This window comes from Panthera onca, chromosome D1 (genome assembly GCF_046562875.1).
Source record: "Panthera onca isolate mPanOnc1 chromosome D1, mPanOnc1 haplotype 2, whole genome shotgun sequence".
In the NCBI taxonomy this organism is placed as follows: Eukaryota; Metazoa; Chordata; class Mammalia; order Carnivora; family Felidae; genus Panthera; species Panthera onca.
This window is the reverse complement of record NC_138348.1, coordinates 17,242,531-17,259,898: the sequence shown is the minus strand read 5'-3', so window position 1 is coordinate 17,259,898 and position 17,368 is coordinate 17,242,531. Positions and strand designations below refer to the sequence as shown.

Below are 17,368 nucleotides of genomic sequence, written 5' to 3'. Positions count from 1 at the left end.
ATTTGTTTGGTTTGGGGGATTGGTAACAAATTACTTTTTTGGTTTGTTTCTCATTACTGCATAATTTTGAGGTCTTTTTAAAAAAAAATTTTTTTTTTAACATTTATTTATTTTTGAGATAGAGAGACAGAGCATGAACGGGGGAGGAGCAGAGAGAGAGGGAGACACAGAATCAGAAGCAGGCTCCAGGCTCTGAGCCATCAGCCCAGAGCCCGACATGGGGCTCGAACTCACGGACCGCGAGATCGCGAGATCGCGAGATCGTGACCTGAGCTGAAGTCGGACGCTCAACCGACTGAGCCACCCAAGCGCCCCTTGAGGTCTTTTTAAAATGGTTAAAATCTTCTATTCACTCAGCAACTTACAGAGTGCTCATCATATGTAAGACCAAGAGCCAGGTGATGCAAGGAAGACAAAAGCAGACACAGATCCTGCTTTTCCGAAAAAAAAAAATAGTAGCTAATTCTTATTAAATGCTTACTATAGCCTCACTATTATTGTCGCCCCTATTGTACACGTTAAGAAAGTGGGGAACAGGGAGATCAGCTAGTTTACTCAAGGTCACAGAGAGGAAAAGCAGAACCAGAATTTGAACTCAGCCACCCCAAATGTGCAAGATGTTGGGCTTAACCATTATACTACACTCTGTCATGATAGCCTAATAGAGAGAGGTAAATGACATTCAATCATTCTTCAAATATTTATTGAGCAACTACCACACATAGGGCCCAGACTGGTGCTGGGAACACACTGACAAACAAGAAAAGCACAGTCCCTGACCTCATGGACCCACAGTATACAGAAAGTATCACAGGAATTCAGAGGAGAAAAAGAGGGTAGGGGGAAGAACTATCTCCTTACACTCTCTGGGACAAGGTCAGGACTGGATAGATCTTTAAGGTTTCTGCCAACTGAGACTAGTTGCTGTGCAACTTTTACTCAAGTTATCCTCAACCATTCGAATCACTAAGTGCCAAACACCGAGCTAAACTCTGAAAATTCCACTGTAAATAAGCGATGGCCCCTGCCCTCCAGGAGTTTATAGTCTAATGGCACAGAAAGACAAGTAAGAAATTCCAGTACTATGTACTAAAGCCAGAGTGACCATAAGAAGGTACGTAATGAGATAGGCACCATACAAGCTGGGCCCAGACAGCAAGAAAGCGACATCTATACTGAGAAGTATAGTATGACAGGACAAGCTGGAGTTCAAGTATTCAGGCTTGGGGGAACAGCTTATGCAAAGCCCTAGAAATGAGAACCTAGGATTGCAACGACTCTGTGGTTTGTAGAGTTGTGCCAATTAATGCCACGAAATTGCTGAATTATCTCATTGCTCATTCCCAAATTCAGGAAGGGACGTGAGTATGGGCACAACCTAGCACCAAATTCAAACAAACTCTTCACTTGATAATCACAGAGCCCCAGCCTAATTAGACTATCTTAGCCCATCATCAACACTTCACTGCAGGTGTTCATATGCTTCTCTTGCCACTCATCAGTCTATCATCAAGGTCAGCGCTAGACCCCAGAAGAATAAGAGGGCTCCACTTGGCTCCCCAGGGGAGGAATGGGGACAGTGTCTTCCATATCTCTGAATCCCACACCGAATCCAGTTCAGTGCTTTGTGAGCACAAGAGGGACCATTGTTCTCTGTTCTACTAAACAGAACAAAAAGAAAAATTCATCTCATGGCATAATTACTATCTCAATCCACATCCTCCACACTGCCAGTCCCTACTCTCAATCCCTCCACTGCTGCACATCAGGGCACGCCCCCTCCCTCTTTAGAGTCTGTCACTTGCAAATGCCAAAGAGCTCCACAAAGATAAAAGCAGAGCTTTGTGGATAAAAGGAGAAGCTTCGGATTCAGAATAATCTGGGTGGGATCCTTTTATTAGCTTTATGATACAAGCAAGTGACTCCACTGTGGCAGCCTCAGATTTCTCTGCCTCTAAATTGAGAATAGTAACAGCTCATTCACTGAGGTCTGTTGAGTGAACACAACCGGGCTGCGTTAAGAATAGTGAATGAGATAGTCTATGTAGGGATATTATCACGTTGCTTGGTATATAAAATGGACTCAATAAATGGTCGCTGTAGTAGAATGTTGCAGATGATGTAACAGAGGTAGAAGCAGATGATGCTGGTTAAGTCACTGGCTGGAGTCATAGCAATTCCCCACCAGCCCAGACCGCTTCCAGCGGCAGGTTTAGAACAGGACGCATGTGAGAAATCCGCTGGGCCTCGAGACTCCTTCCACGCCCAGACCTCTGCAGGGATCTCCAGCCTGCGTCACCAGCCCAGCCCGGCGCCTCCAAAGCGCCCGACCGACACATGGTGGGAACGTGAGGGGGCGGTGCCGGACTCGGCGTCGCTGGGCCAATCGCCCGGCGGGAGGCGCCCAACCAATGGGAGAGGGACTCTAGGGCCTCGGGGGCGGGGCCACAGTGAGGAGCGGCGACGTCATAGGTCACTGGGCGGGCCGGAGGTGGGGCCCGCGGCGCCGACGGAGGCGGAGCGGCGGAGGCCTGAGCAGTCTGAGCAGTGATGGCGGCGGCTGTGGCGGCGGCGGCGGCGGCCCCGGCAGCCGGAGCGGATGGCGCCTCCTCAGTGCACTGGTTCCGCAAAGGGCTGCGGCTCCACGACAACCCCGCGCTGCTGGCGGCAGTGCGCGGGGCGCGCTGCGTACGCTGCGTTTACATCCTGGACCCTTGGTTCGCGGCCTCCTCCTCAGTGGGGATCAATCGTTGGAGGTAAGGGGGTCCAGAGCCGGGTCGCGGGGCCCGGGGGGCAGCGGCCTGGCTCCGAGGGCTCCCGCGAACAGCCCGGGTCGCCTCCGCCCCATAGACAGGGAGGCTCTGCCCCTCAGTCCCCACGGCCGGAAGACCCCGGCCTGCGGGAGGTGGGACAGGGAGATGGAACCGGGTTTCCAGAAGGGAGAAGCCAGGGCTGGGGAAGCAATTCGTCATCTCAGTAATGGCCTGGGTGGGCCAGGGCTCGACCTCTGACGGCCGCGTTCGCACTGTGTGTTGGCCCCTTTGGGGCCCCACAGCATTCCTGCGGGACAGAGATCGTGCTCTCCCTCCATTGATCAGGGACTCCTGAGGCCTAGAGACACAAGTTGGCCTGCCCAAAGACTTGGCAGCCAGGGAGTGGCAGAGCAGGGACTCCTGGTCTAGGGCTCTTAGGGGTGTGCTCTGGGAGGGGAAGAAAGCAGATACTGTGATGTGAGGGCAAGGACGGGTTTCTGAGTCCTAGTGCACCAGGTGCTCTGGCCTTCTTCAAGTAAAGAGCCCCTTGCTGGGCTCCTGAAGGTCATCTCTAAGCTGGCTTGCTTGAATTCCCTCCACCAAAACCTTCCTGCCTCTGGAGGTGTCTAGAGACTCTGGCTTAGCATTAGATAAGGCAGGTGCAGTCTACCCTTTATGATAAAAACGCCAAGGGCTGGTCCAGGTAGAGGCACTTTGTGTCCTGAGCTAGAGAGCCTGGCAGATTTTAGGCCCTCATTAAATCACTGTTCGATTAATATCTCCATTCCTACAGGGCCTTTGACTTCAGGATTTAACTCGGGCATGCGAGCTGCCACGTTCCAAATGCTCTGGCTTAGCATTAGATAAATGCTAACCCATTTTGGAGAATTCCCTCAGCTGCTAGCTATGAGCTTGCTAGGATAAAAAAAAAAAAAAGAAAGAAAGAAGGAAGGAAGGAGAAGCAAACAAAGTGTCACTTGTTTCCTCCTCTTCTCATGAGATTAATTTTAAAGGACAGTTGAGCCTCTATACATTGGATTTTTATCCACTGATGCGCTGAGGTTAGGGAGCAGGATAGCTGTGATATCAAGGAGACCCCTCTTTGATGATTCCCAGGAAGATGCAGTCGACAGAATCATGGGGAACGATTAACAGATAGGTAGCTGATGTCTTTTCTCTGTAACCAGGGTTTAAAACCAAGAGGTTTTGAGACATCGTGTACCCGTCTCTCTTTAAAACACCCCGCAGCTGTCCCTTGGTTTGTTTGCGTTGCTCTGGGGAATGTTTGCCTGTGGCCTTGTTGCACGGGTGGGCAGCGTTATCCCCAAGATACAGTGGCTGTCAGCTCACCATTCTTTTCCTCTCCAAGGCATGTGCCCTGCTAGGAGAGTGAGTGCCCCTAGCAGTGGGTCTATTAAATGCCCCCTCCTGCCCCATTTATGTAGAGAGAACAACTAAAGATAGTCCTGCGGAGAGCCTGCCCACACAGTTTTCAGGGCTGTTCTATTGCTCTGCCTCTGCTCCAGTTTCTATAGATAGGAGGTTGGGTTTGACAAACATCCTCAAATGACCGTCCCTAGTATGGACGTTAAACAAGGCCTCAGACTTTGCCCCTCTCCTTATGGCAGTGTGCCGATTAGAGCATAGTAAATACAGTCTGACCGCCTGCTTGCTGCATGGTCATGAAAGAGGTTTTGTTTTGTTTCGTTTCGTTTTGCCGGATATTGGGGGACATCGCATAAGACTGCTGACACGTATGTGGTAGTGGAGATTAAAACTCAACACCAAAACCGCTGCTGCTGTTTAAACGCAGGTTGGCTAGGATCTAGGTGTGTATGGATTTTTGTGGGTCACTCTTTTGTGATTGTGCTTTTGAACAAGTGAAGGAGAAGAGGAACGTGCCAGCTCGCATGCCCGAGTTAAATCCTGAAGTCAAAGGCCGTGTAGGCATGTAGATATTAATCGAACAGTGATTTAATGAGGGCCTAAAATCTGCCAGGCGCCGCTCTGGGTGCTGCTGGGACATAGTAATGAACAAGCCATTGTGGTGTCCAGAGCTTCTGGAGCCTACATTTTAGTGAAGGAGGACAAATAAACAATCGTGATTCAGGAGAACTGAATGCCACGAAATAAATAAAATAGGGGGACGGACCAGAGCAGCATCTGTCTTGCTGAACATGGGAATCACTAAAAGATCTTTAACAGATGCCTGGACTTCCTTCTCCCCCAATTCTGATTTAATGGTTCTGGGTTACGGCCTGGGCATCAGGGTTTTTAAAGCTCTCATGTGCAGTGAAGCCTGAGAACCACAGGCTCAAGCCCGACAGCTTGGGAGATGTGTTGCAGTGCATTGGCAGGGAGGCTAATTAGCTTTGGCATTCAGAAGGAAGAGGTGAAAAAACACAAGACAGATCGAATACGATAACTGCTCCTGGACCTGGAAGCAGTCGCACTGCTGCCACCCCCATCGTACACTTTGCTCCCGTGGTCAGATCCAGGGCAGAGCTGTGGGACTGTTTTACACACTCGGTTGGGGGTTGGGAGAGTGATGGAGCCAGCTGTACCTCTGCGTAACTTCAATATGTGTAATCTTCCAGCGGCTGTTTCTGGCTCTGGGAGTCGTCTGGGAGGACTGTGCTGCAGCATAACATCCAGGCTCTGCAGATACTTCAGTTGCTGCCTCAGAGAAGCCTCCCGAGAAAGGGTGGGCCGTGGGCCATCTGCAAGAGGTGGGGGGAATCGAGATCTGAGATTCTGTTCTCTTCCTGCACTTCCTACACTTACTCCCGCATAGCATTTTCAGCAGATGAATCAGATTAAAATAACCATGAATGGCACTTTCTAAGAGTAAAACAGGACAGAGAAAGGCAACCAAGAAATCTGTATATTTATTAGCATAGCAGAAGGGCTAGCCTACTCCTTGCCTTGGTGGTAGTGGGAAGTTGATGGGCTAATTCTATCTCAATAAGCCTCAGGACTTTTTTTTCGTCAAGCGCTAGTTGGCTTAATCCTTTGCCATTTTCCCCAGCCCTGCCTTCCCCAAATTTGCTGCATTTGGAAGGAGGTTCTGCAGTGAGGACCACCCAAAAAAAGGGGGGGGGGTGGTAATCAGCTTCTGGATTTAAAAATGGGTATTGCCTTCCTCTTGCTCCTGCAACTTAGATCGGGTGTTGGCAACAATTCACTAAAACCTTTATTTAAATCATTTTCTTCCTAGCTCTGTGCTGCAGGTGCATTCAGGAGCTTCTGGGACAGGGGGAGTTGGTAGAAATACGATATAAGCCTGTATAGTTCAGAATTAATAAGTGAGGTGAACTGGAACCTCCCCAGCATGCCTGATGAGAACAAGTGTGTCTCATCCCAGTGCTGGGAGCTAATCACTGTGAGACTGTCGATTTAGCCGGTTCTTCCCTGGAACTCGGTCAGCAAGCAGGGGATTGAGCATTGTAGTCTACTGGGGGAGAAATGTGAGTTTCTCTGAGCTCTTCACACTGGTATCCAAGCGAGTCACATTACTGTTCTGCTGCTGAGGAAATGTTTCCATTTGCCGGAAAAGGGATAAAAACCTTCATCTTTCTCTCAGATAAAAATATATTTATTCTTTCCTAATTTCAGAGTGATGGTGAGAGATCAATCCCTGCTATGGATTGTGGATTTAGGTTATCCTTTTCCATGGGACTTACACTCTCTGACTTAGGATAAATTAATTTCTATTAATATCCTAGGTAGTCAGTCTGGGCAGGCCTATGATATCATCATGTAGTTAGATAACCTTGGCTTGAAGCAGAGGAATTTGGTCAAGGGCAATCTGGACCCAAAAAAGAGTTCACCGTCATCCTCCCTCCTCCTATTAACAACAAATAAAATATTCCTCAACACAGAATCTTCCATCTCTGGGGAAGGTCTTCTCTAAAAATCCACCTGTCTTATTCTAAAACGCTAGCCCCATGGAGTCCCTGAATTACAGAGTCCTTTCTGTATTTTTGGAAGTCCCTGTTTGGCCTTCTCCAGTTCTGTCTGCCTCTAGCTCCAGAGGACTTACGTAATATAATTCAGTTGCACGTGTTGTCTAATCCTAAGGGTGAGCTTTAACTGCTCACATAGGACCGTGTGCTCTAAATTTCGGCCATGTGAGCTCAGCTTAGAGCTGCCAAGGGTGAGCTGCCAGCCCCAAACACTGGTATCTCCAGTGCACAGGCCAGTTTTCTTTAGAGTCCACCCTTATTGGAGTAAAGAGAAACTGGCCATGTGGAGAGGAGGGCTCTAAAGGAGGGCAAAAGGCCCAAAATTCTCTCCAGTGAAAGAATGGACACACCGGCCCCAGTGAACCTTTGCCCAGTAGCAGTGCAGCTCCCTGTTTCTTTGGTGTTACGCAAAGCTGTCACCTGGCAGGTGAGGTGAGCCACCATAGCAGTGGCTTCTCTTTCTCTGGCTGCCTGGAGGCTGGGGCTCCTGGGGGCCTGTTGCCTCTTATGGGGGCCATCCTGTAAACCTCCTTCCTGGAGAAGCCCTGTAGGGCTGGACTCGGGGGAAGTTGGAAGTAACAAAGCATATCTAGAGCATCAAAGGAGAGGCAGAAACCAGGATCTCAGAGAAAGTTTAGTAGAAACAAATTAGAAGCAAAGAAAGGCAACTTGTAAACAGAAGCTAGAAGTGAAGTTCAGCTTTCTAGAACAGTGCTTGTGAAACTTTCGTGTGCAAAGGAGTCACCAGGGGCTCTTGCTAAAATGCAGATTCTGATCCTGGAGGTCTGTCTGGGATTCTGCATTTCATCAAGCTTCTGGAAGATTCACAGCCATTGATCCTCAGAGGAGCAAGGATCTGGTAGCAAAGTTGTTGGCTGTGGTTCTCCTTGACGGCTGCGTCTTGAACAGCACAGCCTCAGCACTCACATCGTAAGTCCTGGTCAAGAAGCAATGGAGCCTGGCGGCCTGGTTTGAATTCTGGCCACTCTGTGCCTCGGTTTCCTCATCTATAAAATGGGAATAATGATAGTATCTACCTCATAGGTCAGTTTGAGAATTAAATGAGAATATATATGTAAAATAAGTAGACTGGTGCTGGGTTCATTGTAAATGCTCGTCAAATGTTAGTTGTTGCTGTCATCATTATTATCATTTGGTTGCTGAATTCAGAATTGGGCCTTCTGCTTCCTGCTTCAGCTGTAGACATCTCATGTCAAAGAAGAAAAGGGCTCTCGTGGGGTTATCTTCCTTGAGAGCCGCTGCAAGGAATCTCTCCTTTCAGTAAATGAGGTCTGGAAATAAAGTTCTGTAGAAACAGCTGGAAGCTAGCTTTCGTGTGCATGTCAGCCTTATTTATAGCTTCAGACTGAAAGCCTGTGCAGCCTGGGGGACTGTGAGGGAGGAGGCCACCGAAGTGCATGGCAAGGACATTCCTGGGAGCCGCAGACGAAGGACCTTCTGCCCTGAGGTTGTGGAATTTAGGTCTCCAGTCACCTGCAGCATTCTCGCTGGCAGGGCCCAGGTTTCAGGTGGCACGAGGCTATTTACATCGGTCTCTCCTATCTTCCTCTTGAGAGGAATGGTGCAGCCTGGGAGGAGGCCGACACAAGTGCGTCACTCCCGGCTTAGCTTTCCTTTTTTAAGGGCGTCAGTTTTTCAAAAACAGAAATTCACAGAGGCGGAGCTTTGGGTTTGCATGAAGCAACAGTCTCCATTCCCATCGCCTTGGAGAGTCTCTGCTCGCTGGCATGATGCTTTGGGCTGAGCCCAGGACTCTGCTCATGCTGGAATCTGGGCCTGTGGCATTCGCTGCCATGGGAGTGTCATGTCGCAGACGTCAGACTCAGCAGTGGGGACTGGTTCTAGTTGGCAGCCTGGGAACGGTGGCTGTTTCTCTAAGTCTGCAGTCGTCAGGGGATGTGATGTGTGCTGCGGAAGAGGCACAGGGTTTCGTTGTGTTAAAAAAAAACCTAGTGATTTCCGTCATTGACAGAGATGGGTGGCAGATACCAAAATATAGATAGCAGTGGTATCTGCGAACCAGGCTGACCTGTCAGGGCTTAGTTCCTGAGGAAGATCAGAGTGTCAGTGAGTTGCCTAAAGTCAGGTTTGTGTTTGTCAGAGAGATTCCGAACACATGAGGTCTGGCAGCATCTCAGCCCCTGGAAGAGTGTCGGGCGTGTCACTAAAAGGCTTTAGAAATGGGGCACAGGTTCCTATCCCAGCTTTGTCACTTAACGATTATGATCTTAAGCAAATTAATTATCTTCTCAGTGTCTCATTTTCCTCATCTATAAAATGAAGATATTTCCCTTCAAAATGTATTGAGAGAATTAAAAAGAAAACACGTCAAAAAGCATAACAGATATATAATAACACAATGACATTGTTTGTCTCTGTGGAGGGGAATTAAATCCCTCATGGACAAAGGGGAGACTTTTTACCGTGTAAACTTTTTACAACTTGAATTTTGAATTACATAGTTATCTTTAAAATGTTGATTTCATTTAATTTAAAAATAAAACACATGTCAGGGGTGCCTGGCTGGCATGCGACTCTTGATCTTGGGGTTGTGAGTTCAAGCCCCATGTTGGGCATAGAGATTACTAAATAAATTAAATAAACTTAAAAAAAACACACACATGTCATAAAAAGGTATTGATAGATTTCTCAGAAAGGTGGTTGTGCCTAACCGAACAGTAAATAAATGTTTGCGGTCACATCATAATAATAAATAGAACACCGAAGGCACTTAGCAAATGCTTTTTCCTTCCCCGTGGTGATCCAGCTCTCAAGACTAGGTCTCTTGAGTATCTGGGGTCCCCACCCCCAAAAGCATGTGAGGGTATCCTATAGAGAAGTACCTTCTAAGGCCTTCTCTCTCTTAGGGTGAGAATCTGGCAGCTGGAGGCCTGGAGAATGAACCACCTGCCAAACAAAACCCTGAGAACTGGGGCCCTGCCCAGGCTGTGGGGTTGCGGAGGTAGACAGGTGCAGCCCAGAGCATGAATGCACAAGGCAGGGGTCCGATGGGCCCGGGGAGGTAGGGTTTGCCAGGGCTCTCGCAGTCTTGTTCCTCTCTGGTAAGACCTCAGGCTTCCACACAATATTGCTCTTATTTTTCAGATGGCTTTCTCCCCTGTTCTCCCTTTTGATTTTCACAGCAGCCTTACAATGGGTGAATATTCATACACAGGGCCCGAGGCTGCAAGGGAATAAGTGACTTCCCTCAGATCCACAGAGAAACAGCCCGAGGAGGAGCAGCTCACATCTGTCCCAGACTTTCTATAAGCCAGGCACTGCACTAAATGTTTTTCACACATTATTTGATTTTCTTTTCTTAGCAATTTTAGGAGCTCGGTACCAACATCAGCTCCATGTTCCAGATTAGAAGAAAAAAAGCTAAACAGGTTAAGTAATGGCTGGAGTAGTGCCCGGGTCTCTCTGGTCCTGGTACTAATGATGCTACTTGTTCAGCATAGTGTAAGCTTCTCCCTGCTTTGTTAGGAAAAAGAATGCCTCTTCATTATGTCACCTCTAAAAGGCCTGTGTGGGTTCTGCAGGTTCCTACTTCAGTCTCTGGAAGATTTGGATACAAGTTTGAGGAAACTGAACTCTCGCCTGTTTGTAGTCCGGGGACAGCCCGCTGACGTGTTCCCAAGGCTATTCAAGGTACGTGTGCAGAGTCCTAGAGAAGACGGTGAGATGCTGTTCTCCAGAGTGTCCCCGCAGACTGAATGAGGTGATGTTCTGACTGAGAGAATGGAACCGGTCAGCGTGCTCTGACTGCTGCCTCTAGGGAAGTTGGGAGCAAAGCCAATCAGCTTGCCGACAGAATGGAAACTGTTAAAGGAAAAATTCTGTGAAACCACTGTCTTGTTGGAAAGTTCCCAGCTCAATCCAGACAAGGGATGTGGCAAGTTATTCCACCCCGGATGCCAGTGGCTTCCTTAGATGTTTTCTTGGCTCAAGCCAGCAAGATTTATTAGGGCTCTTCCTATGCCAGGAGTTTGAAGACAAGTTTTCCTTTTTATTTAGCACAGGGTGTTTCCTGTCTTGCTGTGTTCTTGTTGGGAACAAAATCAGCCCTTTTGAGGGAGCTCCCTGCCTCCCCTGGGGCAAATGATTGATACAAATCTTCACTTGGGTACCATGTAGGCCTCTGTCTGTTCTATCAGGTAACCAGTCCACTTGTCCCCACCCCCAGCCGCTTTCTTTTTAAAGCACATTTCAAGGTCCAAACAGAGGCACAAGTACTCACGGACAGAGAGCTCTAGGACAGTCTGTCCTCATCCACAGCAGGGCAGGATTGTTTTTATGCCCCTTTCCACCCCAGCTCCCTTCCCTACTCTTCCTGGGGGGTAAGACCAGAGGAGAGGTCTCATGTCAAGATAAGCAGCTTACTAAATACCTTCTCATTCACTTCACCTGCCCGCATCCCACACACGTACACACACAAATCACATAGTGCTGAAAATAGCGTTCATTGAGGGCACACTGTGAGTCAAACAGCATTCTAAGTGTTTTACATGTATTAATTCACATAGCCGCCTAAGAGTATCTGCTGCTGTCCCTGTTCTATAGATGAGGGAACAATAACTTCATGGTCATGCAGCTAAGTGGTGATCTAAGACTTGAGCCCCGCTCTCAGACTCCAGATTTGTGTTCTTAACCCCCACACCATTAAACACATGTGCCTCGCTTCTTGCTCTGCATTGTGTCCCCTGTCTCCTCTCCTCCTAGCACCTCAGAGGCCAACCCAGCAATAGCCCAGAAATTCAGACAGATCATTCAGCCATTCCGCATATAATAGTCCTCCTTCCCCTTACTCACTGTTTTAGTTGCTCACTGTCAACTGTAGTCTGGAAGCAGATGATCTGACTGTATGTCAGAAGGTCACTCGGTCGCCTAACACATCATTCACCTCACTCCATCTCATGTAGACGTTTTATCTCACATCATCACAAAGAGAAGGGTGGGTACAGTACAATAAGGTATTTTAAGAGACCGACCACGTTTACATGACTTTTATTACAGTATATTTTCTAATTGTTCTTTTATTATTAGTTACTGTTGTGTTAATCTCCTGTGCCTAACTTACAAATTAAACTCTATCATAGGTAAGTATGTGTCGGGAAAAAACAGTACTATATGTAGGGTTCAGTGCTATCTGCAGTTTCAGGCATCCGCTGGTGGTCTTGGAACACATCCCCTTCAGATCAGAGGTGACTACAGTATATTTACTGAGCTTCTAGTATGTCCTAGACCCCCTGCTAGGTACTACGGTAATGCTGAATGAGACAGCATTCTTGCTCTGAGAGTTCACACGCTAATGTGGGAAATAGACAAGTAATGGGCAGCTTCATTGCCATATGGTAAATGCTGTGATGGAAAAAGCGCCAGGTGCGGGAAAATCCTATTGAAAGAGAAGGTCAAGGAAAGCTGCTTGGAGAAGGTGGCATCTAATAATATTTTATTACTATCCACAGAGTTATGAGTATTTAGCAATGTCATCTATATGAATTGCTAAACACGGTACCTGGCTCATGGTAAAGGCTCAATAAATGTTTAGTCCTGTTATCCTAGATGAGGGATAGTCAGCCCTCTCAGGACCCACACCACAGACAGAGCTGAGTCAGGTCCCTTATGGAAAGGGCATTTGCCCTGGGGGGTTAGAGTTTTAAGGGACCATGGCCAGAGACTTTGGTTGGAATATGGATTTCTTCTTGACAGTCATGTTCTAGGGCTTTCTGTGAGTTATCTGTACAATCTTTTACTGGGCCAGCTTTCTCCCAGTATTGCAAGGAAATCTAGAAAATCCTACTAGAAAACACTAAAGACTTAGAAAAGAATTCCTTTATTTTTTAGCATGTGGCCCCTCTGGTCTGATTTCTCTGACCTCTGGACTAAGAATTGCGCCTCCTTCCCCGACTTGCTGAGAGAGCTGGGTAGAGCCTGTGAGCTCTGTTTGCTACTGGCCTCAGGGGTGTTGCCGTGGAAACCATTAGGACACTTCACATAGCACAAGTCTGCCAAGAAAACCAAGCCAGAAGTTTGCAGGGCCCTGAGGAGCTCCGGGAAAGGCATGCTGGGCGCTGTCTCCACCAGTAGGCCTCCCCTGGGAGCGTTGTATTCATAGCCACTTGCTGCAATCTCCTACCCCCAGGACCCAGCAAGCATACAGGACTACCCACCTCTCTCTTGATTCCACCAGTCTCGGGCTCCACTGTCGCCATGCTGTTGGCCTCACCTCAAAGACCTGCTCTCCTCAAACCTGTGAACCTCAGATTGTTGGCTTTCCAGTTCAAATCTTTGTCCCTAGTTTGTTCTGCAGCCCACTCTGACAGGTCTCCAGATTTGTTTCCTGCAAGGAAGGAGCAGAGTTCTCTGCTTCATTTTCCTCCCCAAACAGTGTTTAGCATAACAGATTCTCTCCCCACAGGAATGGGGGGTGACCCGCTTGACCTTTGAATACGACTCTGAACCTTTTGGGAAAGAACGTGACGCAGCCATCATGAAGATGGCCAAGGAGGCCGGTGTGGAGGTGGTGACTGAGAACTCTCACACTCTCTATGACCTGGACAGGTGAGAAATGGGTCCCTGGGCTCAGCTTGCCAATTATGGGAGTTGGTGGTTCTGGCCCCTGCTGAGCAGAACTCTGGGAGGTTTACCGATAGAGCCACCTTGCACATGAGGTATGGCATTTTCTAGAATCTGGAAGAGAATGGGCCCGAGTTGGGGCCTGTGGAACAGATCACAAAGAGCTGTACCCGATTTGGGTGCAAAGAGGCTCACTAAGGCCGAGGGATGGAAGCAATGAGGATCCCCATGCAAGGTCTTCACAGATCTGCCCCTAATCTGTTGTCCCGTCCACTCGCACTCCCACTTGTGTCCTGCTCCTGAAAGGCTGCCCTCTGACCTCAATGGACCCTACCTGGTAACCTTCCTGACAGAGCTCTATTCTCATATACCCAATTTCTGTATCTAATGTGAGTTCCCCGGGCTCCCCTGGCTATCTGGGTTTCCAGGCCATGTATTTAGATGTTGTGTAGGAGGCTCTAGAGATCCCTGCGGGGGGCTGATAACTACAGAGCAGCCTCCTTCCCTAGGGACAGGCCTGTGTGCTTTCAGAGTGTCTAGGAGGAAACCCTCCCCTCCCCTCCCCTCCCCTGGCAGAGCTGTCACCCTCCTGCTGCTGCCGCTGCTTTTGCTGCCAAGCCAGCAGCCATCCCTGCTCCCTGCCCCCCCCCCCCCCCCAAGCTAGTGGTGGCTGCCAGGAGGCCAGGTCACACATCTCTGCACGTGAGCTAGCTCTCAGGAGGAGCGGCTGGGTGTGGAGCTCCTCCTCCTGCCACGTGCCAGCCGAAGGGGAGGTGACTGCAGGGGCAGCAGCCAACCTCACATCCCCAGCGAACCTACCCAGCCAGCCAGTTCTTGCGTAAGCTGCTTCTTGGCCAACAGGAAGAGCCCTGGGAATCTGGCTCCAGGCCACCCCAATGCATTCTGTATAAACGGCCTCAGTTTTCCTCAGTCCTATATCTTCTTTCCTTAACCTGAGTTTGTCTCTGTTTCCCTTGCTCGTGAAAACAACAACAACAACAACAAAAACCTTTGAGAACTGCCAAACGCCCTTTAAATAGTTACTGCTATTGACCACAGCCCCGATCTCTGATTTAGGAAAGATAGTCTGTTCTCCATGTCTCTGTTCTAACAAATTGGGACCAAGAAGGGAATGATTTTTCAACAGAAGAACATGCTTGCAGTTCTTGTCAAAGGACTTCCTGAAGGCTTATGCCGGGAAAGACAGGAAGGGCCGTGGGGATTCCCATGGCGTGGACACGCAGGCTGAGTACCAAGAAGGCTAGTGGGGACTTTTCTGTGATTAGAGAGATCCGGTCAGTCTCTGTCTTTAGGAGGCTCCACGTCGACACCAGGGAACCTGGAATTGAGTCCCAGCTTTGGCCCCGCCTTGCTCCATTACCTGAGGCACCTGCTCCAGCTCTCTGGGCTTCATTTTCCCTCTCGGTAAAATGGAGATGTAGCCTCCCTTGCCCCTTCCTTTCCACTTAGGGGTGGGACCTGTGAGTGGATGAGGAAAGCCACCTTCCAAGCCCTCCAAGTCTGGACCGTTTTCTGGGAGGGCAGGGACCTGAAGTGAAAGGCCTCATGCGTGACATCAGGTGTGCCTTGGGATTCCCAGGATTATCGACCTGAACGGGCAGAAGCCACCCCTTACCTACAAGCGCTTTCAGGCCATCATCAGCCGCATGGAGCTGCCCAGGAAGCCCGTGGGCTCCGTGACGAGCCAGCAGATGGAGAGCTGCAGGGCCGAGATCCAGGAGAACCATGATGAAGCCTATGGCGTGCCCTCCCTGGAGGAGCTGGGTGCGTACTTCCTGACCCAAACCTCCTCTTTTTTGTAAGATAACTTACTGGGTTTTTTCTCCTCTGTCAAAGTGATGCGTGTTATTACAGATGTTATAGAAGGAACAGTGAAACAAAAATGGAAATAACAATCACTGTTACCCCCCTGCCCAGAGATGACCACTACTGATTTTGGAGCATGTCCTTCCAGTCTTTTTTTCTGTTCTTACTCATATACATCATCCTATGTTATGCTCCTGTTTTTGTACTTTCCTCTCTCAGAACATACAGGCACAGTCTAGTGCTGGCATCAGTGGGCTCCCCGACACCAAGATAACTAGTATCGTTTCCATTGAAAGGGGGTCTGTCAGCCCCTCAGGTCACTGACTGTACCCTTTCTCCCCTTCCTCCCCCATCCCGCGTTTTTTGATCCGAACAAAATTAGCCTTTCTCACCTGAAAACCACAGTCATTTCCAGCCAACCTGATAGGGCAAGCTGTACAGGATTGTTCTCATCTGTCTTGAATGAGGAGTGGCCGGGATAGGGAAGGCAAGGGAAAGGAGATAAAAACGTGACAGTGGAAAGAGAACCAGGATGACCTGGCACATGTTGAAATGTTAGGATGACCTCAGCGCCAGCAGCACCTAGAACACATAGTTCAGTTCCCACAAGGTTCAAAGAACACAATGTGTCGAGACTTGTTGAGCTGTCACTGGAACGGCCTGACCTCTGGTTCCATGACCTGCTCCTCCTCTTGTAGGGTTCCCTACTGAAGGACTTGGCCCGGCTGTTTGGCAAGGAGGAGAGACAGAAGCTCTGGCCCGCCTGGATAAGCATTTGGAACGGAAGGTATGGCCCCCGTTTCTGTGACACACAACTTCAGATGCCAGGATCCAGGCAGCAGAGGATATGAGAGTCAGCTTCATGTCCCTTAGTGCCTCTTCCCTCAGAGTGGTTGAAAATGAAAAATATTCCGAGGCACCTGGCTGGCTCAGTCAGTGGACCATGTGACTTGTGATCTCGGGGTTGTGAGTTTGAGCCCCCCGTGGGGCCTAGAGATTACTTAAAAGTATATATCTTTAGGGGCATGTGGGTGGCTCAGTCGGTTAAGCCTCAGACTCTTGATTTCGGCTCAGGTCATGATCTCACGGTCTGAAGATCCATGCTCAGTGGGGAGCCTGCTTCAGATTGTCTCCCTCTGCCCCTCCCCAGCTTGTGGGCATGGGCGCTCCCTCCCTCTCCCTCCCTCCCTCTCTCTCTCTCTCTCTCTCTCTCTCTCATTCTCTCTCTCTCTCTCTCTCTCAATAAATAAATTTTTTAAAAATTTAAAAACTAAAAATCTTTAGGGCTCCTGGGTGGCTCAGTCGGTTAAGCGTCCAACTTCGGCCCAGGTCATGACCCTGCACTTTGTGGGTTTGAGCCCTGCGTCAGGCTCTGCGCTGACAGCTTGAAGCCTGGAGCCTGCTTCAGATTCTGTGTCTCCCTTTCTTCCTGCTTCTCCCCTGCTTGCACTCTGTCTCTCCTTCTCCCAAAAATAAATAAACAGTAAAAAAAAATTTTAATAAAAATCTTTAAAAATTTTGAAAAGAAAAAGAAAAATCTTCCTGATGGCAGTAACAACAATAATAATGACTACCATTTAATGAGTGTTTACCACATGCTGGTCACTGGGCTGAGTATTTCTGAGTTAAGTATCTGCTTGCATTATTTCCTATTTTCTTTTCAACATCCCTGCAAGGTAGGTGTTAAGCTCTCCATTTTACAGATTAGGAGATTAAGGTTTAGAGTGGATATAGAGTGGATAACTTGCCTGAGGTCACACAGTTAACAAGTAGTGGAGTGAGATCTTGTTCTACGTGATTCCAAAACTTATACTAGGTTGCTTTTCTTTCATCTTTGTACAGGCTCCCCTTACTGAGAGGGTGTCTGGTCAGTGACGTCCAGAAGATTAATTACTTTGTGTTTCTGTGTCCCATCTTCACCTTTTGCTGGGCCCCCTCAGCATTGATTTCTGTATTTTTGGACACAGAGAACAAATGGTCCACCTCCCAATAAAGTGGGAATTGGCAAGGGGAAGGAAAGAGGTGGAGGCCTCAAAGGCACTCCTTAATAATGTCACACGGCTTCCATGACCCTAGGACTAGAGGAGCAGAGACGGTTCTCATGATTGAGTCAGCTCCTGGTTTCCTGCCCACCGCGGCTGTTTTATAGACTGATAGACTGGTTCTCAACTTTTTGTATTCTCAGATGGGTGGGCATTTGGCCCAGCAGCCAGGTGATAACAA

General features: G+C 48.7%; 1 protein-coding gene across 2 annotated transcripts in view; it reads left to right on the top strand.

Annotated features, from left to right (window-relative positions):
* The first annotated feature begins 2,515 nt into the window (after positions 1 to 2,515).
* The window catches only part of CRY2 (cryptochrome circadian regulator 2), a 34,019-nt gene continuing 19,166 nt past the window's right edge, over positions 2,516 to 17,368 (top strand). Inside the window, exons 1-5 of one of the 2 annotated variants that reach the window (XM_060606504.3) lie at positions 2,516 to 2,756; positions 10,282 to 10,390; positions 13,161 to 13,303; positions 14,919 to 15,103; positions 15,844 to 15,932. In XM_060606504.3, coding sequence (XP_060462487.2) covers positions 2,551 to 2,756; positions 10,282 to 10,390; positions 13,161 to 13,303; positions 14,919 to 15,103; positions 15,844 to 15,932 — 732 coding nt within the window. In that variant the 5' untranslated portion in view covers positions 2,516 to 2,550. The remainder of the gene's footprint in view (positions 2,757 to 10,281; positions 10,391 to 13,160; positions 13,304 to 14,918; positions 15,104 to 15,843; positions 15,933 to 17,368) is intronic. The other variant, XM_060606503.3, reaches the window with a different exon arrangement.